This window comes from Lepisosteus platostomus, chromosome 11, assembly GCF_059453375.1.
Source record: "Lepisosteus platostomus isolate fLepPlt1 chromosome 11, fLepPlt1.hap1, whole genome shotgun sequence".
Lineage (NCBI taxonomy): Eukaryota > Metazoa > Chordata > Actinopteri > Semionotiformes > Lepisosteidae > Lepisosteus > Lepisosteus platostomus.
Genome location: NC_142621.1, coordinates 37,734,456 through 37,750,890, shown reverse-complemented (window position 1 = coordinate 37,750,890; position 16,435 = coordinate 37,734,456). Strand labels below are relative to the sequence as shown.

General features: G+C 37.9%; 1 protein-coding gene across 1 annotated transcript; it reads right to left on the bottom strand.

The window, feature by feature from the left end:
- Positions 1-623: 623 nt before the first annotated feature.
- LOC148652609 (myosin heavy chain, fast skeletal muscle-like) lies at positions 624-14,937 on the bottom strand. The gene is made up of 41 exons (XM_088599566.1): positions 14,837-14,937; positions 14,439-14,483; positions 13,490-13,705; positions 13,237-13,380; positions 12,995-13,151; positions 12,248-12,275; positions 11,798-11,909; positions 11,567-11,659; positions 11,375-11,438; positions 11,177-11,275; positions 10,988-11,091; positions 10,752-10,890; positions 10,437-10,555; positions 10,211-10,360; positions 9,911-10,081; positions 9,507-9,813; positions 9,202-9,269; positions 8,991-9,078; positions 8,766-8,883; positions 8,552-8,675; positions 8,157-8,293; positions 7,681-7,936; positions 7,139-7,381; positions 6,868-7,044; positions 6,639-6,784; positions 6,463-6,553; positions 5,992-6,381; positions 5,776-5,902; positions 5,575-5,693; positions 5,292-5,488; positions 5,028-5,211; positions 4,441-4,606; positions 4,092-4,216; positions 3,680-3,988; positions 3,382-3,585; positions 3,162-3,287; positions 2,517-2,687; positions 2,325-2,429; positions 2,143-2,238; positions 1,700-1,831; positions 624-749 (listed from the first exon to the last, which is right to left on the bottom strand). The coding sequence occupies exons 3-41, from the start codon at positions 13,691-13,693 to the stop codon at positions 729-731; spliced, it is 5,811 nt and encodes a 1,936-aa protein (XP_088455692.1). The 5' UTR covers positions 13,694-13,705; positions 14,439-14,483; positions 14,837-14,937; the 3' UTR covers positions 624-728.
- Positions 14,938-16,435: the final 1,498 nt, after the last annotated feature.

Genomic DNA, 16,435 nt, shown 5'->3' with positions numbered 1-16,435 from the left:
TTTGACCCTGGAGAATGAAATGCAAAACATTTAATGCATCAATTATATGAAGAAAGTGTACAATTTGAGACAGAGGAGAGATTGTAATACTAGATTGAAAATTGCAACGTGTGGCGAAGAACAGAGCACTGATTACAATCGACTGGCAAAAAAGTACAGTATCTTTTCAGATTTATACTGGCTAACAGTATGGTACACAAACACCTTTTGATAGGTTTTAATTGATTTGAACATCATAATAATTCCTTACACTTATATAGCGCTTTTCTGGACATTCCACTCAAAGTGCTTTACATTAATGGGGACGGCACTCCACCACCACCAATGAGCAGCATCCACCTGGATGATGTGACAGCAGCCATAGTGCACCAGTATGCTCCCCACACACCAGATCTCAGTAGGGAGAAGAACAGAGTGATGAAGCCAATTCATAGATGGGAATTATTAGGAGCCCATGGTTGGTAAAGGCCAATGGGAAATTTGGACAGGATGCCAGGCTAACACCTCTACATCAGATTGTTATGAATCTAGGTTGGTGTACATGGGTGTTTGACAAGAACCCTTTTATGCTTTGTTAAGGATAATGTTGAAAATAATAAAAATGCAACCAAGCCAATGAGAAATGCAGCATAAGCAATTCTTTATTCATGCAACTACTGTTCATAGCAGAAGGACAGGTCTCAGGGAAATTCACATTGTGGGAATTTCCACCACCTGGTCACCTTCCCTTACTCTTCAGCCTCCTTGCTCTTAAAAAAAGACAGAAAGGAAAAACAAACAATTAACACATTTTCACAACAGTAATAGACAGCTCTGTACATTATCATTTCTTATGAATTTTTGTAATGTGTTAAAGAAAGTTCACAGATGGCATTAAAAGGCTGAGGCTCATTTAAAGTGGTGTGGTGTTTCAGAAATTACTTGATAATGACTGGGAGTAATGAAAAACCGTTTTTGTCTGATATCAAGCTAGAATATCTAGTCATACTTACCATACCATAATACATGGACACTTCAGGTCTTGAATTTACAATGATTTGGTGAAGACTTTGTTAAATAAAATGCTGCAGATTTGTCTGCTTTTTTTATTTTTAAGTAGTCATGTGAAGAAGATTAATGGTAAGAATTTATGGATTTCATTATAGTTGCAAGTTAGTTTCAGTTTATTTAATTGCATTGGCAATGCGTTTTCTCTTTAGGATACAGATTTATTGGGTGACACAGTAGCACAGTAGGTTAATTTGCTGCCTCCCAGCACTGGGATCCTGAATTCAATTCCTGGGCTGCTAGCTGCGTGGAGTTTGTATGTTCTCCCCTGTTCGCATGGGTTTCCTCTGGCTGCTCCAGTTTCCTCTCACAGTCCAAACACATACTGGTAGGTTAATTGGCTTCTGGGAAAATTGGCCTCAGTGTGAGTGTGCGCATGTCTGTGGCTGTGCCCTGTGATGGAGAGGTGTCCCATCTATGGTGTACCCATTGCTTGCTGGGATAGATCCTCTGGGACTCTTAATTGGATAAGCAGTTAGAAAAAGGATGGACAGAGATTTAGTGGCTTCCCTAGCAGTTAGATAGATAGTACAAAACTGAATAATATATAAACAACACGCGGCTCTTTGTGATTCATGCTGGATAAAAGAATAGATAAGCCATGTCAAAACCACATACATTCAGTTGTGACATAAGCTGCTGTTGTAAATACCTTGACGATTTCGCGACTCTTTGCCCTCAGCTTGTTGACCTGGGACTCGGCGATGTCAGCACGCTCCTCAGCTTCTTCCAGCTCATGCTGCACCTTTCTAAATTTGGACAGATGGGTATTGGCCTGTTCCTCCTGAAAGTAATAAAGCACAAAGCAATATATTCTTAATTGGTTTTCCATAAATGTTCAGTTTTAGTTTGTAGTTTCCTTCCATATGCTTCTAAAATGAAGTCATGTAATTCTCTATCAAAACCATCTTGCAAAACGTTGTCATTTTAGTAGTGACTTGCAAAGGAAAAACTGAGTACTACATTGCAGAAAACAATAGGAAACAAAAGTGCTGAATTCTAGATGTTTTACAGCTTTAACTCAACATTGAAGGAATTATTTAAAAGTGGCTGTCTGAGATAAAGTAGTAAAGGTTTTTACACGGTAGTACTTACAGCTTCTTCAGACTGTCTCTTGTAAGCCTTCACTTTCAGTTGCAGCTTGTCCACCAGATCCTGGAGTCGGTTCACATTCTTCCTGTCCTCTTCAGACTGTAGAGAATAGAAGTGATTAAGACCTACAGTTAATATACATGTTTGTTTATGATCAAGATGTACTGTAAAACCTCTTTTGTTACCTGATAAGTGAGCTCCTTGACTCTTCTCTCATATTTACGGACACCCTTAATGGCTTCAGCACAACGTTTTTGCTCTGCATCCAGCTCATTCTCCAGCTCTCTGACCTAAAAACACAATTTTTGTTAGTTCTTATATTTTATGGTACATCTTTAAAAATAGTAATGGAATAGTTTTTGTGAATGGAACATTACCCTGGCCTCCAGCTTCTGGAGCTGTTTCTTTCCACCTTTCATTGCCAGCTGCTCAGCCTCATCCAGACGGTGCTGCAGGTCCTTCACTGTGATGTCCAGGTTCTTCTTCATTCTCTCCAGGTGAGCGCTGGTGTCCTGCTCCTTCTTCAGCTCCTCTGCCATCATGGCAGCCTGAAATGTATTCACATGAATGTCAAAGTAATTATATGCCTTTCATTTAGAAAGAAGATGTTTTTTGTTGGGTATCATGTGGCGCAGTGGTTAGTATTGCTGCCTTGTAGAGCTGGGGCCCTGGGTTCAATTCCCAGGGTGCTACCTGCATGGAGTTTGTATGTTTTCCTCATGTTCATGTGGGTTTCCTCTGAGTGTTCTGGTTTTCTCACACTCCAAATACATGCTGGTAAGTTAACTGGATTTTGGGAAAATTGGCCAGGGTGTTAGTGTGTACATTTGTGTCTGTGTTTGTGTCTATGTATGTCCTACAATGGGCTGGTGTCCCATCCAGGATAAAATCTTCTTGGATAAAATGGCTAGAAAATGGATGGATAGATATTTGTTGCTGTGGGAATGCGGTCTGGCTTTATATCAGGTTATATGCATGTTTCAGTAAGTAGTTAAAATTGTAATGCACATAATGTGACCCACATCAGTGATCGCTTTCTTGGCCTTCTCTTCTGCATTTCTTGCTTCCTGAATGGCATCATCAACTTCCCCTTGAAGCTGAACAATGTCACTCTCAAGCTTCTTCTTGTTGTTGATCAGGCTAGTGTTCTGGAAGAATTCAAGGATTTTAGCTGTTAAGCAATATATTTAAATTAAAAATAAAATCAATTGTAAAAAAGAATAGGAAAAGTCAGTTACCAACCTGGGAGTGCAGCAGCTGGACACGCTCGTTGACATCAAGCAGTTCCTGCTCAGCCACTTTGCGGCCTCTCTCAGTCTGTTCCAGGGAAACCCTCAGTTCCTCAATCTCAGCCTGCATCAGGTTGTTCCTGCGCTCCACCATGGCAACCTGTTCCTTCAGGTCCTCCTGTCCTCTAAGGGCATCATCCAGGTGCAGCTGGGCATCCTGGTAAATGCAGAAAGCCACCAGAACCATCAGAGGATAAATAAAAGGATGTGAATCTTTATGGCTCAGAGTACATTGATAGTTTCTTCAGTACCTTGAGTTGTCCTTGGACATTCCTCAGTTGTTTCTGGGCTTCAGCAGCCTGGCGGTTGGAATGGCTCAGCTGAATTTCCATCTCATTGAGATCTCCTTCCATCTTCTTCTTAATTCTTAGGGCATCATTTCTGCTCCTTATTTCTGCATCAAGGGCAGACTGCATGGTGTCCACAATCCTCTGGTGGTTTCTTTTCATCTGATCTATTTCTTCATCCTTTTCTGCAATCTTTCTGTCCACTTCAGATTTCACCTGGGTTAATTCAAGCTGGATACGAAGAATCTTGGACTCCTCATGTTCTAATGCTGCCTGTTTGCCAATATGCATTAATTCATTATAGTTATACACAGATTAAATATAACAGCTTTTTACATTTTAAATATTCCAGTTTTCTACATGTAATTAAATATACCTCAGCTTCCTCCAGAGCAGCCTGGATTTCCATCTTCTCAGTCTCTGCCTGTTTCTTTGCCTTCTCCAGCTCATGAATTATCTTTCCAGTTGCACCAATCTGTTCTGTCAGGTCTGAGATCTCCTCTGGAATAATAAAGCCAGTGATAAAATGCAGTTTTTATTTTAGATTAAGCACCTTACCCTGATTACTTAAACAATGTGGAGCTTAAAGCATCTTAATAGCACACCTAAAGGAATTAAAATTTAGTATCTGATTAAGTTCCATAAAAGCAGTCAGATGTGAAGAAAAATGATTAAACAGCCATATTAATCATGTTATTCTGACTACTTTATCTTCCAAAACATACGCTGCAAGTTCTTGTTCTCCCGTTTCAGGGTCTCAAGATGGTCCAGAGCCTCTTCATAGGAATTCTTCATTTTGAAGAGCTCAGTGCTGAGAGAGCGAGTCTCTTTCTGAGCAGCTTCCAGCTCAGCCTGGCTTTCCTCAAACTTCTGCTTCCATTCCGCCAAAACCTGAAGTGTGTACAAAGAATTGTGCATGTAATCCTTCCTTAACAACTAAATTGTTTTGGAAGTCTAACTGAAAAATGTTTTCACATGCTTAAGCATAATGGAGAAAGACTAGACGCTGCAAGACAAAAAGAGAAAAAACATAACACAAAAGACCTGGTCTGCTGCTACTCTAATGTCCCAAGAAAGTAGTTATTTAATGCATCATGGTACATATTATAGGCATGACTATTTCCACTATTTTCCACAGAATGGGTCATGTAAACGAAATATACCACTTTCTATTATTTTGGTAGGGACAGATTACAATTGTAAGCTACTGTATATGTATAAAACCAAGTTGTGCTTTCTTTAAAACATTGCTAAAAGGTGTTCCTTTACAATTTTAGTATATGTACAACACAGCAAAAACTTGGAACAATACCTTGTCAAAGTTTCTCTGTTTCTTATCAAGGGCAGCTGCTAGAGCATTTGCTCTCTCCACATCGATCATAAAGTCTTCCACTTCACCCTGAAGTCTCTGCTTGGTTTTTTCCAGTGAGGCACACTTGGAGTTCACTGCCTCAATTTGTTCCTCAGCATCTTGGAGGCGCTGGGCAAGCTTTTTCCTGTGGAAAGTGATCATGATCAGGGAAGGAATTATATTTTGATAATAGTAATCAGTATAAACACAGCAAATCTATCTTACTTGGCCTCTTCAAGCTCCTCAGTGCGCTGGATGGCGTCAGTCTCGTATTTTGTCCTCCACTGAGCCACTTCACTGTTGGCCTTGGACAATGAGCGCTGCAGCTCAGCCTTGGCCTCCTGCTCCTCCTCATATTGCTCCCGGAGCAGGTCGCAGTCATGGCGGGCAGACTGAAGACCATGAGCCAGGGCGTTCTTGGCCTTGAGGTGTAATAGTATTTAATAAATCAGATTCATATTTGTTCTTTTATTTATATAAGTCTCCTTTATACCAACAAAAAACTTACTTTTACTTCTTCCTCCAGCTGCCTCTTCATCTCCTCAGTTTGCTGAATGAAGGCCTGTTTGCCTCTTGTGAGCTGGGAAACCAGAACTTCTTTCTCTTCCAACTGACGGGAATATTCACCTTAAGAAATAATAACACCAAATGGATGATCAGTCCTTCATTTTACAAAATATTTATAACTTAAAATAAATTTAGTACACACCATTTTCTATCTGAAGTCTTGCATTTTTAGCATTAGTGTCATTCATCTGCCGTATATTCTCCTCATATTTAGTCTTCATCTCGCTGAGTTGGTCCTCCAGGGTGCGGCACATCTTCTCCAAATTGGCCTGTCATTAAGGAGGAAATGTCAAGCTTTTTCAGGAAAATACAGATTAAGTCCTTAAAGAAGAAAAGACACACCATGTGTGTACTGTACCTTGGATTTGGCAACTGCTTCCATGTTGCTGGAGAGGTCATCAATTTCCATTTTGTACTCGCTCTTCTCCTTCTCCAGCTTCTGTTTGACTCTCTGCAGGTTGTCAATCTGCTCCCCTAATTCTGCCACACTGTCAGCCTGCTTCTTGCGGAGAGCTGCTGCTGTGGCATCATGCTGCAGAGTGGCCTCTTCAAGGTCACGGCGGAGCTTCAGGAACTCAGCTTCACGTTTTTTGTTCATCTCAATTTGAACAGAAGTTACACCTCCAGCTTCTTCAAGTCTTTCACTGATCTCTTCAAGTTCCCTGGAGAGATCAGACCTTTGCTTTTCAACCTTGGCCCGAGCAGCACGTTCAGCCTCAATCTCTTCCTCCAGTTCTTCAATACGAGCCTGAAATAAAAAATTAAATAAAGATTAAATCACAGAATCCAAGTAATTTATCAGAGTATAAATTTTATATTGAAACATTACCTGAAGTTCCTTAATTTTCTTCTGCAGCTGGGTACCCAATACTTGTTCATCTTCAATCTTGCTGAGGAGCTGGCTTAATTCGAAGTCCTTCCTGCAAACATTAAAGAAATGTTTACATTTTCAAATTTAGTTATATAAGACAAAGAAAATTTATCTTTCAGGTAAATGCTTTTTACTTCTTTATCTTCTCCTCAGACTGCTGTCTGTCATTTTCCAAATCCATTATGGATTCCTGAGCAAGTTTCAGATCACCTTCCAGCTTCCTCTTGGCTCTCTCCAGGTCCATTCGGAGTTTCTTTTCTTGCTCCAGTGAACCTTCAAGCTAGAACAATTGACACATTATTAACTTTAGTTCAAGCTGTTTGAAAATACAGATAGTATGTGTAGTTTGGATCTGCCACATACATCATCAACTTGTTGTTCAAGCTTTGCCTTGGCTTTAGTCAGAGTGTTGACTTTGTCCTCCTCTGCCTGCAGATCATCAAGTGTCTGTTGATGAGCCTCTTGGAGGCCTTTCTTCTCCTTAGTTAGCTTGGCAATGGCCTCATCCTGTGCGGCCATCTCTTCAATCAGGTTTTTAACCTAGAGGAGTTAAAGGGTTTAGCATTTCTTTATGCTGAAGTGACACTGAGATATTTTAAAACTATATCGTGGTTTAGACATTTTAAAAGTAAACCTTGTTCTCTGTGGCATGTTTCTCCTTCTCGACTTTGGCCAAGGTGAGCTCTAAGTCATCAATGTCTTTCTTCAGCTCAGAGCACTCATCCTCCAGTTTTCTCTTCTTGGCTGTCAGCTCAGCATTACTTTCCTCTTCATCCTCCAGTCTCTCTGTTATCTCCTTCACTTTGGCCTCAAGCTGGATCTTGTTTTTGATCAGCTGCTCGCACCTTTCTTCAGCATCTGAGAGACTCTCCATTTCCTGTTTATACATTAGTGACCGTTAGGCATTTACAGTGGACAGGGATAGATAAGACAATGAAATAAGACTAAAAGCAAAATGATTTTCTTAAAGCTTTCAAATTATGTAAGAATGAACAGAATAAAAATATTATTTATCGTGATGTATATTACTTTCAAATATGTTTTCAGAGAGTACCATAACAAGTACGCTGATAAAACATTGACATCTGTAAAACTCAGTCTAATCAGATTGCTTTTTAACCCCAATGTATCTCTTGCAAAGAATTAAGGATACCACAATAATAAAATTGTACTAACAGACTGCATTTGTAACTGCAGGTCATTCTTTTCTTGTAAAAGTGTAACCATCTTCTCCTCAAGCTCCTTTCTTCTGGCTTCTGATTTGGCCAGGTCTTCCTTGCACTTGGTAAACTCTTCCTTCATGTTGGCCATCTCCTTCTCATTCTCTGCACTCTTCAGAAGAGGCTTGATCTTGAAGTACAGCTTCATCCATGGCCAGTGTTTCACATTCATGAATGAGCGGATGTTGTACTGGATGGTGAAAATGGACTCCCTGCATGAGGGGTAGTGATGATAGGTAACTGATATCATAATACAGTATATAAAGTATGGTTCGTCAATGCCAGATTAAAATAACATGTTATGTTTCCTACATTTGAACTTGTGAATCAATCACACTGTATAATTTTTTCTACAGTGTCCCTTTTCTTTTTCAAAATTGTTCTGCAGTGGTAAACTGTTAATTTAAATGTTTCCATCAATTTCTATATTACCTCCTTTCCATCATTTTTTGAAACTCCACTCTCATTACATAGCCACGGCTGACAGCCTGAATAGAAGTGATAAGCTTGGCTAGCATCTCATCTCTCATCTCCTCTAGAGTACCCAGCAGACCAGCTTTGAAGAACACCTGTTAAATAAGTAAAGAAATAATGACGATGGTTCAATGAAGACCTTGTGCAATACTGCAGTAAAGTGCACCACGGCTGCCACTTGTGAACTAATTTCAACTTAATTTATGGTCTTCTTTTTTGACTAATTAATAGGAGTACAGTTAGAACTTTCTTAGGCAAATAATAGTTAACCAAATTCCCCAAAAAATCATATTATTTATTCTTTCATTTGTGAATTTCAACAGTTTTTCAATAGTCTGCTTTCAAGTACCAACCTTGGTGTGTCCAAATTTATACTGAGTGTGATCGACATCAATTGATCCCAAGAGCTTCTCTGAAGCTTTCTTGCTGTCAATGAACTGACCTTCTGGGATTGCACTGGCATTTAATAGTTTGTATCTGCGGGAGACGTAGTGACCAAATTAAACAGTTTCAGAATATTATACAGCTGTAAAAAATGCTTATCATTCTAAGAAGTAAAGTTTTTACCTTTGCTTGAAGTCTCCATACAGGATTCTACTTGGGAATCCCTTCCTGCAAATTCTGATACCTTCCAGTACACCATTACACCTCAGCTGGTGGATAACCAGGAAGTTCTCCATAAGACCTAAAGAAAGAATTTGTTGTTTTTAGAAACACATGCTACACCTTTTTAAAACAGAAAGTACAAACACTTATAAATTGCAAAAGTTCCTAACATTCTGAGCTTAATACCTGGAGTCTTTGTTTCATTGGGAATAAGGCAGCGCACAAAGTGAGGATGGGTGCTCCTCAAGGTGGACATCAGCTTGTTTAAGTTCTCCTGTGGCATGAGATATTTTATTTTTACAATCTTTATTTTAAAGCGCAGAACAGACTAATAAGTAGATTCTGGCTGTCAAAGAATTATGTAATTACAGTAGGTCTTAGAAGCCAATGTACCTACCCTAAAGAGTGCAGAGACAGTCTGGAAAGAAGCACCCTTTTTCTTTCCCCTCTTTCCACCACCAGAGTCTTCAAATCAAAGAACAGAAATCTCAGTAAGGATCTGTGTAAACTGCATGAATTAATCTGTGACGTGTAACATCATGTACAGTAAAATCCGAATATGCAATCTACGCTATTAAATTTAATTTACTAAATTCAATTTGTTCACAGAAACATGTTTTCTCTATCTCAGAAGTTAATGTGAAAACATCAGACAAATACAATACTAAGTTATTTTTTATGTTAAATTAGTGGAAGACATACCATCTCCAGATGTGTAAGAGGCATACAGATGAGCAAGAAGTTTAAGACTTGACTTCTGGTACAGCTGCACAACAGATTCATTCAGAGGATCCTTGTTCTTGTCCAGCCAGCCACTGATGTTGTAGTCCACTGTGCCTGCGTAGTGCACCAGGGAGAAGTGGGCTTCAGTCTTCCCTTTGGAAGGCCTGGGTTTTTGGAAGCAGGTGGATTTGCCTAGATGTTGATCATGTAGCTTATTCTTGAAGGTTGTGTCTGTGGCCTTGGGGAACATACACTCTTCTTCAAGAATGGAGAAGATTCCCATTGGCTGTTGGATAATTAATGTGAAAATGAACAGGTGATGGAAAAGACATGTATGTACAACTGTTTTAAACATATATACATATTTAAATGTAACTGATTACCTTCTCAATGAGCTCAATGCAGGCAGCCAAGTCCATGCCAAAGTCAATGAACTCCCACTCAATTCCTTCTTTCTTGTACTCTTCTTGTTCCAGTACAAACATGTGGTGATTGAAGAACTGTTGCAGCTTCTCATTGGTGAAGTTGATGCACAGCTGTTCAAAGCTGTTGAACTGTAAAAGAACAAAAGATGATGAGTGAACTAGCAAAAGGAAATAAATTATCATTGAAGCAAGCAATGTGAAGTAAGATATAGGAAAAGAGAAACATTTTGTAAGACATAAAAAAGCCTTTCTACTCACTTCAAATATCTCAAACCCTGCAATATCCAGGACACCAACGAAGAACTGTCTTGACTGCTTGGTGTCCAACATCTGGTTAATGCGGACAACCATCCACAAGAACATCTTCTCATAGATAGACTTACCCAGGGCACCAACTGAATTGTTGACCTAATAAATGATTACATTATAAGAATTAAATTACAACTATTGAATATGATGGCATGCACTGAAGTTAAAATTATACCTGTTGAACAGTCTGTCCCTTGGTCACAAACTCATTCCCCACTTTCACTCTGGGGTAGCACAGGGCTTTGAGCAGGTCTGATGAGTTCAGGCCGATGAGATAAGCAATTTTGTCAGCCACTAATGCAGAAAACAAAAATAAGCTTATAATTACATCAGTCTTTTCAATCATGCACCAAAAGTTTTCTTTATATGTAATACTAGGGTTATTTGCTGGTTTAACAAAACTTACATTTTTGGTCCATGAAAACAAAACACTCATCATACCATTTTAATTTTTTTTCAAAATGTTTGCTAAATCATCTTTCTTATTCACCCTCAGTGCCATCAGGCTCGGCCTGCTCCTCTCGTTGCTTCTGCTTGAACTTCATGTTGCCATGGTGCATCACAGCTCCTGTCAGCTTGTAGATGCTCATCTTCTCCTCTGAAGTGAACCCCAGGATATCAATGGCACTCTGAATCACAGAAACACTTGAATAAATTATACCAATACTGTTGCATTAAAATAACATCTGAGTGTTTTTATAAATGAATGAAATCAATTCAGCTCACATCCGTGGCTATCAGCTCCTCAACATCATTAATGCTGGCGACAGTAATTTCCCCGTGGCTCACCATAGGAAAGTCATAGGGGTTGGTGGTGATAAGCAATGCCTCTGTAAGAAATATGATTGTTGCATTAATGTATTAAATTTGCAATCAAAATAGAATTCTACAAATTAATAAATCTTATTTTCCTACCTATGAGTTCTGGTTTGTGGTTGGTCATAATTTGATAAAAGATGTGGTAGCTTCTTTCAGCTGACAGCTGGAATGTTACTCTGGATTTTTCCAGTAAATCTGTTGAAATTGGTTAAAAAGTAATCAATCAGACCGTCTATACTATCAGCTGAATTTAAATATTGAGAAACTTACATAGGCATATTGACGCAAACTTACATGTTTCAATATCTGCTGAAGCCAGTTTTCCTGTGGTTCCAAAATGAATTCTGATGAACTTCCCCTTGAATACACAACAAATTTAATTAAAACAGAATAATTCAAATTAGACAACTAAAACATTTCCAGCATAGACAACATACTGTATACTGTATACCAGCACCGTGTGAGACTAATAGAAGACTAACTCACAAAGCGAGAGGAGTTGTCATTCCTCACTGTCTTGGCATTTCCAAAAGCCTCCAGCAGAGGGTTGGCTGAAATGATTTGATCCTCCAAGGTTCCCTACAGAGGAGAGTTAAAAGGGTGTTAAGAACAGAAGGCTGAATGGAACTGAGCTGACAAATATTAACAGGTTGAGGTAAGAAGTAACCTATCCAAATACCTATGAGCCCATCGAGGAATATTGTGAACACTTCCTACCTGAATTTTGCCTGGAGTTTGCTCTTTTTTCCTGTCACCAGCAGCTGCGATTGTCGCAAAATACTGGATGACACGTTTCGTGTTGACAGTCTTTCCAGCACCAGATTCTCCACTGAGGGGTAAGAAAAGGAAAATAAGATCTAAGCAGACCAGTGAATTTTGTTAAAATTTTTACACTCTGTTGCTGGATTTCTGAAAGGCTGTGATTTAAGGTAATTTGAATTTGGCTAAATTAAATTTGGAAATTTTACTGTGATTTAAATGAACATGTTTGAGCCTACACCAGAAATTCTAGTAACAAGGCTAATAAATTTTCAAATTTTGTCTCCCCCCCCCATACAGTATGTGCAATATTCGGTTTGATTTTATCTTATTAAAACCTAAAGACTTATCATGTGAATAGACATTTAGATGCATTGGTTTGCTTTATTTAAAATCAATAGTACGTACGTGATTAAGATAGACTGGTTCTCACGATCTGCAAACAGAATGAAATAAAGATTAAACATGAATGCAGATGTTAACAAGTTGTGTTGCACCTGATATAAATAAACAAAATAGCATTTCTTTCATTTTTGGAAACTTCATTAAAGATAGGGTTGTTCCAGATTATACAAGACTTTTAACTTGTCTAGAATATATTCTCATATTTACACTGGAGCCTTCCTTTAACTACATTTCCGTATCTTAATAGATGAGGGTTTTCTTTTCTAGTTCAATAGGTGCAGTCGAAAAGTAAGTGTTACAGCAGTAATGTTATCACTGTACATCCAATCAACGCTGTCTTGCATACAAGTAATTTTACAAAGTAATTGCATTTGTAATTGTAATTGCAGTTATGAAGTAATTGCATACAAGTAATAACAATAATGTCGTAATGTCATTTGGTTTCTCTATCCCAAATCCCAGTGAGCTAACTTTGTTGCAGTAATGCAATAAACCAGTTGTCATCCTAGAACTTTGTGATGCACTGAAAGGATACCAAAATACTCCAGGTATCTGTATAAATCTTGGAAACCCTACACAAATAGTAATGTTTTGCAATATAATCCCATTATATCAGATGAGGCAAAATGTGGTTAAAGTAAATATTTTTTTAATATTTGACACAATGTATAGTGTTTAATTTCTGCAATTTTTCTTTGAGGGTCCTTATTGAAAAACTAGTACAATATCATGATGAGACAGGATTCATACCTGTGAGCATGTTCTGATAGGAGTTATCAGAGACAGAGAAGATGTGTGGCGGAGCCTCTACACGCTTTTTGCCTCTGTAGGCTGCCACCACCTCAGGGTTGTACACTGGGAGCCACTTGTAGGGGTTCACAGTCGCACAGAACAGCCCAGAGTAGGTCTGAAATAGTGGGAGTCAACATTAAACCACAAGTTATTCATTATTAATGAATGGAAATTACTTTGAGACCTATTCAAACACTTACATAAATCATCCAGGCTGCATAACGCTCTTTGAGGTTATACAGCACAGAGGGTTCATTGAGATGGGTCATCATTGCCATGTCCTCAATTTTATCGAATTTGGGAGGGTTCATTGGGAAGACTTCATCCTCCTTTACTGTTAGAGTCTGTAAGCAAAATTTCAGAGATAAATAGGCTCATGTTCATGGCTGTAGTCAGATATGTGTTTTATTTGTCTTATTATTTGTGAAATAGCACTTCAGAGGTGTTACTTACCTGCCCACCCTCAGTTTTGACAGTGGCTTTGCCCCCTTCCTTACTCTGGAGGACGCCTTTGACGAACAGCTCCTTTGGTTCAGACACGAACACGGCAGTTTTGGCATCAAAGGGTCTGTTTTGTGCCTCAATTCTCTCCCTCTCTGGCTTCCGGAGGAATATGGCGGCTGGGCCAAACACCGCCATTTCCGCATCGGTACTCATGATGGCGGTTTGCTGGAGAAAAACAATACAACATAAAAAGTCTCCTCAAGTTACAGTGTGACTGAAAACATTTAAGGGAAACATATTTATGGATGCTGGAACCTGTTTAAAATTATGCCAGGCAGGATGGTTTATCTTGCACTCTATCGTTTTTTATAACCCTTGAAATCGGAGGACATTCACCAGCAGACATTGTCCCAGTAAGCTGTAGCCCAATTATAATAATTTCTGAATATCATTAGAGAGTATGGGGAACCATGTCATACATAGACTAACGTTAGCTGTCTCCCTCATTAATGTGCACACAGCAACTGAGAATGATTTCCAACATTTTCTTCAACCATGATCAGCAGCATCACAACATACTGTATAAAGGGCTGCTCTAAAATCTCATTCAGGCTTTTTGAGAATTAATCATAGAAAGCTATCCATTTTTCCACTAGTCTTGCTGCTCTCAAGGCATTTAATTCACCTACTGTCTGCAGCTGAGAGTGTTTGGAAAGAGGATTAGGCTGTAGAAGTGAGCTGGGTCCGAAAATAAATGTTTTTGTATTATTTTGTTAGAACTAAATTTTGTGTTTTAGAATTCCATTTTCCATATTCACTATCCCTATAGATAACAAAGAAAATGCTTTATAACCCATTAGTCACTCTGCATTGACTTCAAAAGGTGAATTCATTTTGTTTCTCACTGTAAGGCGCAAGTGTGCTTCTATAGATCTATTTTGTCATGAAGAATCCTTACCTTGTCTCCAAGTGCAGGAATCAGATGGTAAAGCAACTCTTGACACTAGAAAAAGAGAAGACAAAACATTGTTTTTCATTTTAATGTGCTAGTTTGGGGAAACTTTAGTCTAGGTTTAAAATGTATACAAAGGACATAAAATACAGACTTCTGTGCATTCTGAATGTTTTTAAAATTTTAGAACTTATTTTTTAGAACAGACTTTTAAAAAAAAAATTCTGCCCAACAATATCTAAAAGATTTTAATGGAATTATTCTGTTTTTATCCAAATAGAATGTGATGAATGTGTTTTTGTAAACTTGTCTGATTAAGATTCTTAATCATAGTGAAATTAGTCCTGCAGGGACCTATCTTCAGTACCTTGAATGTGATCAGTATTTAAACTTAAACAACCTACCACTTGAAGCTGTCGATCACTGGTGGAATAAACTCTCCAGTGCTGCTTTTATTAAAAGGTTTTTGCCAGCCCAGCAAATACTTGTCTACTCTATTTGGTCATGAGATTTTGTTCTGATGTCTCACTAATGAGGTCAATCTCCATTTTGTCTCCCTAAAATAAGTTAAGCTTGATTTTATGATGTTGTAATCTGGGTGGTTACAGTTGGTATTGATGTTGTGCCACAGGAGTTTAAAAATAGTTTGTAATGATTGCATGTATGTTTATAGAAATGAGACCAGTAGCAATAACGCCAAATCCATAATTAATGTCCATAAACTGCTGTCAGTATTCTCTGAAACAGATGAGAGCTGGACTGCTTGCTGTTTACTCATCTACATCCTCGTTTTTGTAATTATTCCTTTGCATTTTACACTATATACTGTATCTGGTATAAAAAGGTTCATCTTTTCAAATCACATGAAGATCTCTTTATATGGCTTGAGTAACTTGAAAAAGGTTAAAATGAGTGTCCATTTCTTACTGTTTATTTTTAAATGAACATTAAAGACTTTTATTCCATGTTTTCCTATATTGTACTTCTTTGTGGTGGTTTACAACTATCACAAAACTATAGTTTGATCTACTGCATGAAAAGTAGGTTTCCTAAAATGCTTACTATAGTACAAATACTGTGAAGCAGTGGTATTTTATATTACTACAGTAATTTGATGCTTTCATGTGCTAAATTACACTATAATAATGTTACAGTGATGTGCTACAGTACACTATAATAATGCAATGCAGTAATGTGCCATATTATAGTGCACTGTAAAAATGTGATGCAGTGATGTTATATTATAGAAAAGTATAATAATGTGGTGCAGTGATGTAGTACATTATAGAACACTATAGTAATGTGCTGCAGTGATGTGTTACTGTATATGATTGGAGTACAGTATACTATAATAATGTATTATGTGTGGTGTGCTGTTACTATAATACATTGTAGCAATTCAGTGATGTACAATATTGCTGTAGTACACTAATCGTGTAGACAGTGATGTTATTTTACTGTACTACACTTCATTAATGCATTGCAGTGATGATATATTATAGTACACCACAGTAATGTGATAGTGATGTGCTATATTACATACTAGTTATATTGTTTGTATATTGACATATTTCTATAATACAGTGATGCATTATTTTACTTTAGTATGCTAAAGTAATGGGCTACAGCGTACTATTGCTTTTTGCCAAGTGCTGTACAAGAACACGTTCTTAAACACTATTAACAGCTGCTTGCACTAATGTATTTCCATAAATATTAAAGGATTGGACTTTATTTTCCATTCCATGGCATTAAGCATAAAGATAAATTCACTGTATTTTTAAATTTAAATGTTAAATCCAGAAAAGGATTACATCACTGATTTTGACACCCTTATTAATAATGTCAAAAATACAAAACGATACTGGCAGCCATCTGTCAAAGGTTCTGCAAAATGCGTATAAAATTGTGTTCCGATTAAAACAATGTAAATGGGATAAAATAATAAGGAGTTAAAGTTCTGGCCTTACAACATGAATAAAAAAGGAACGCTTAGCACATTG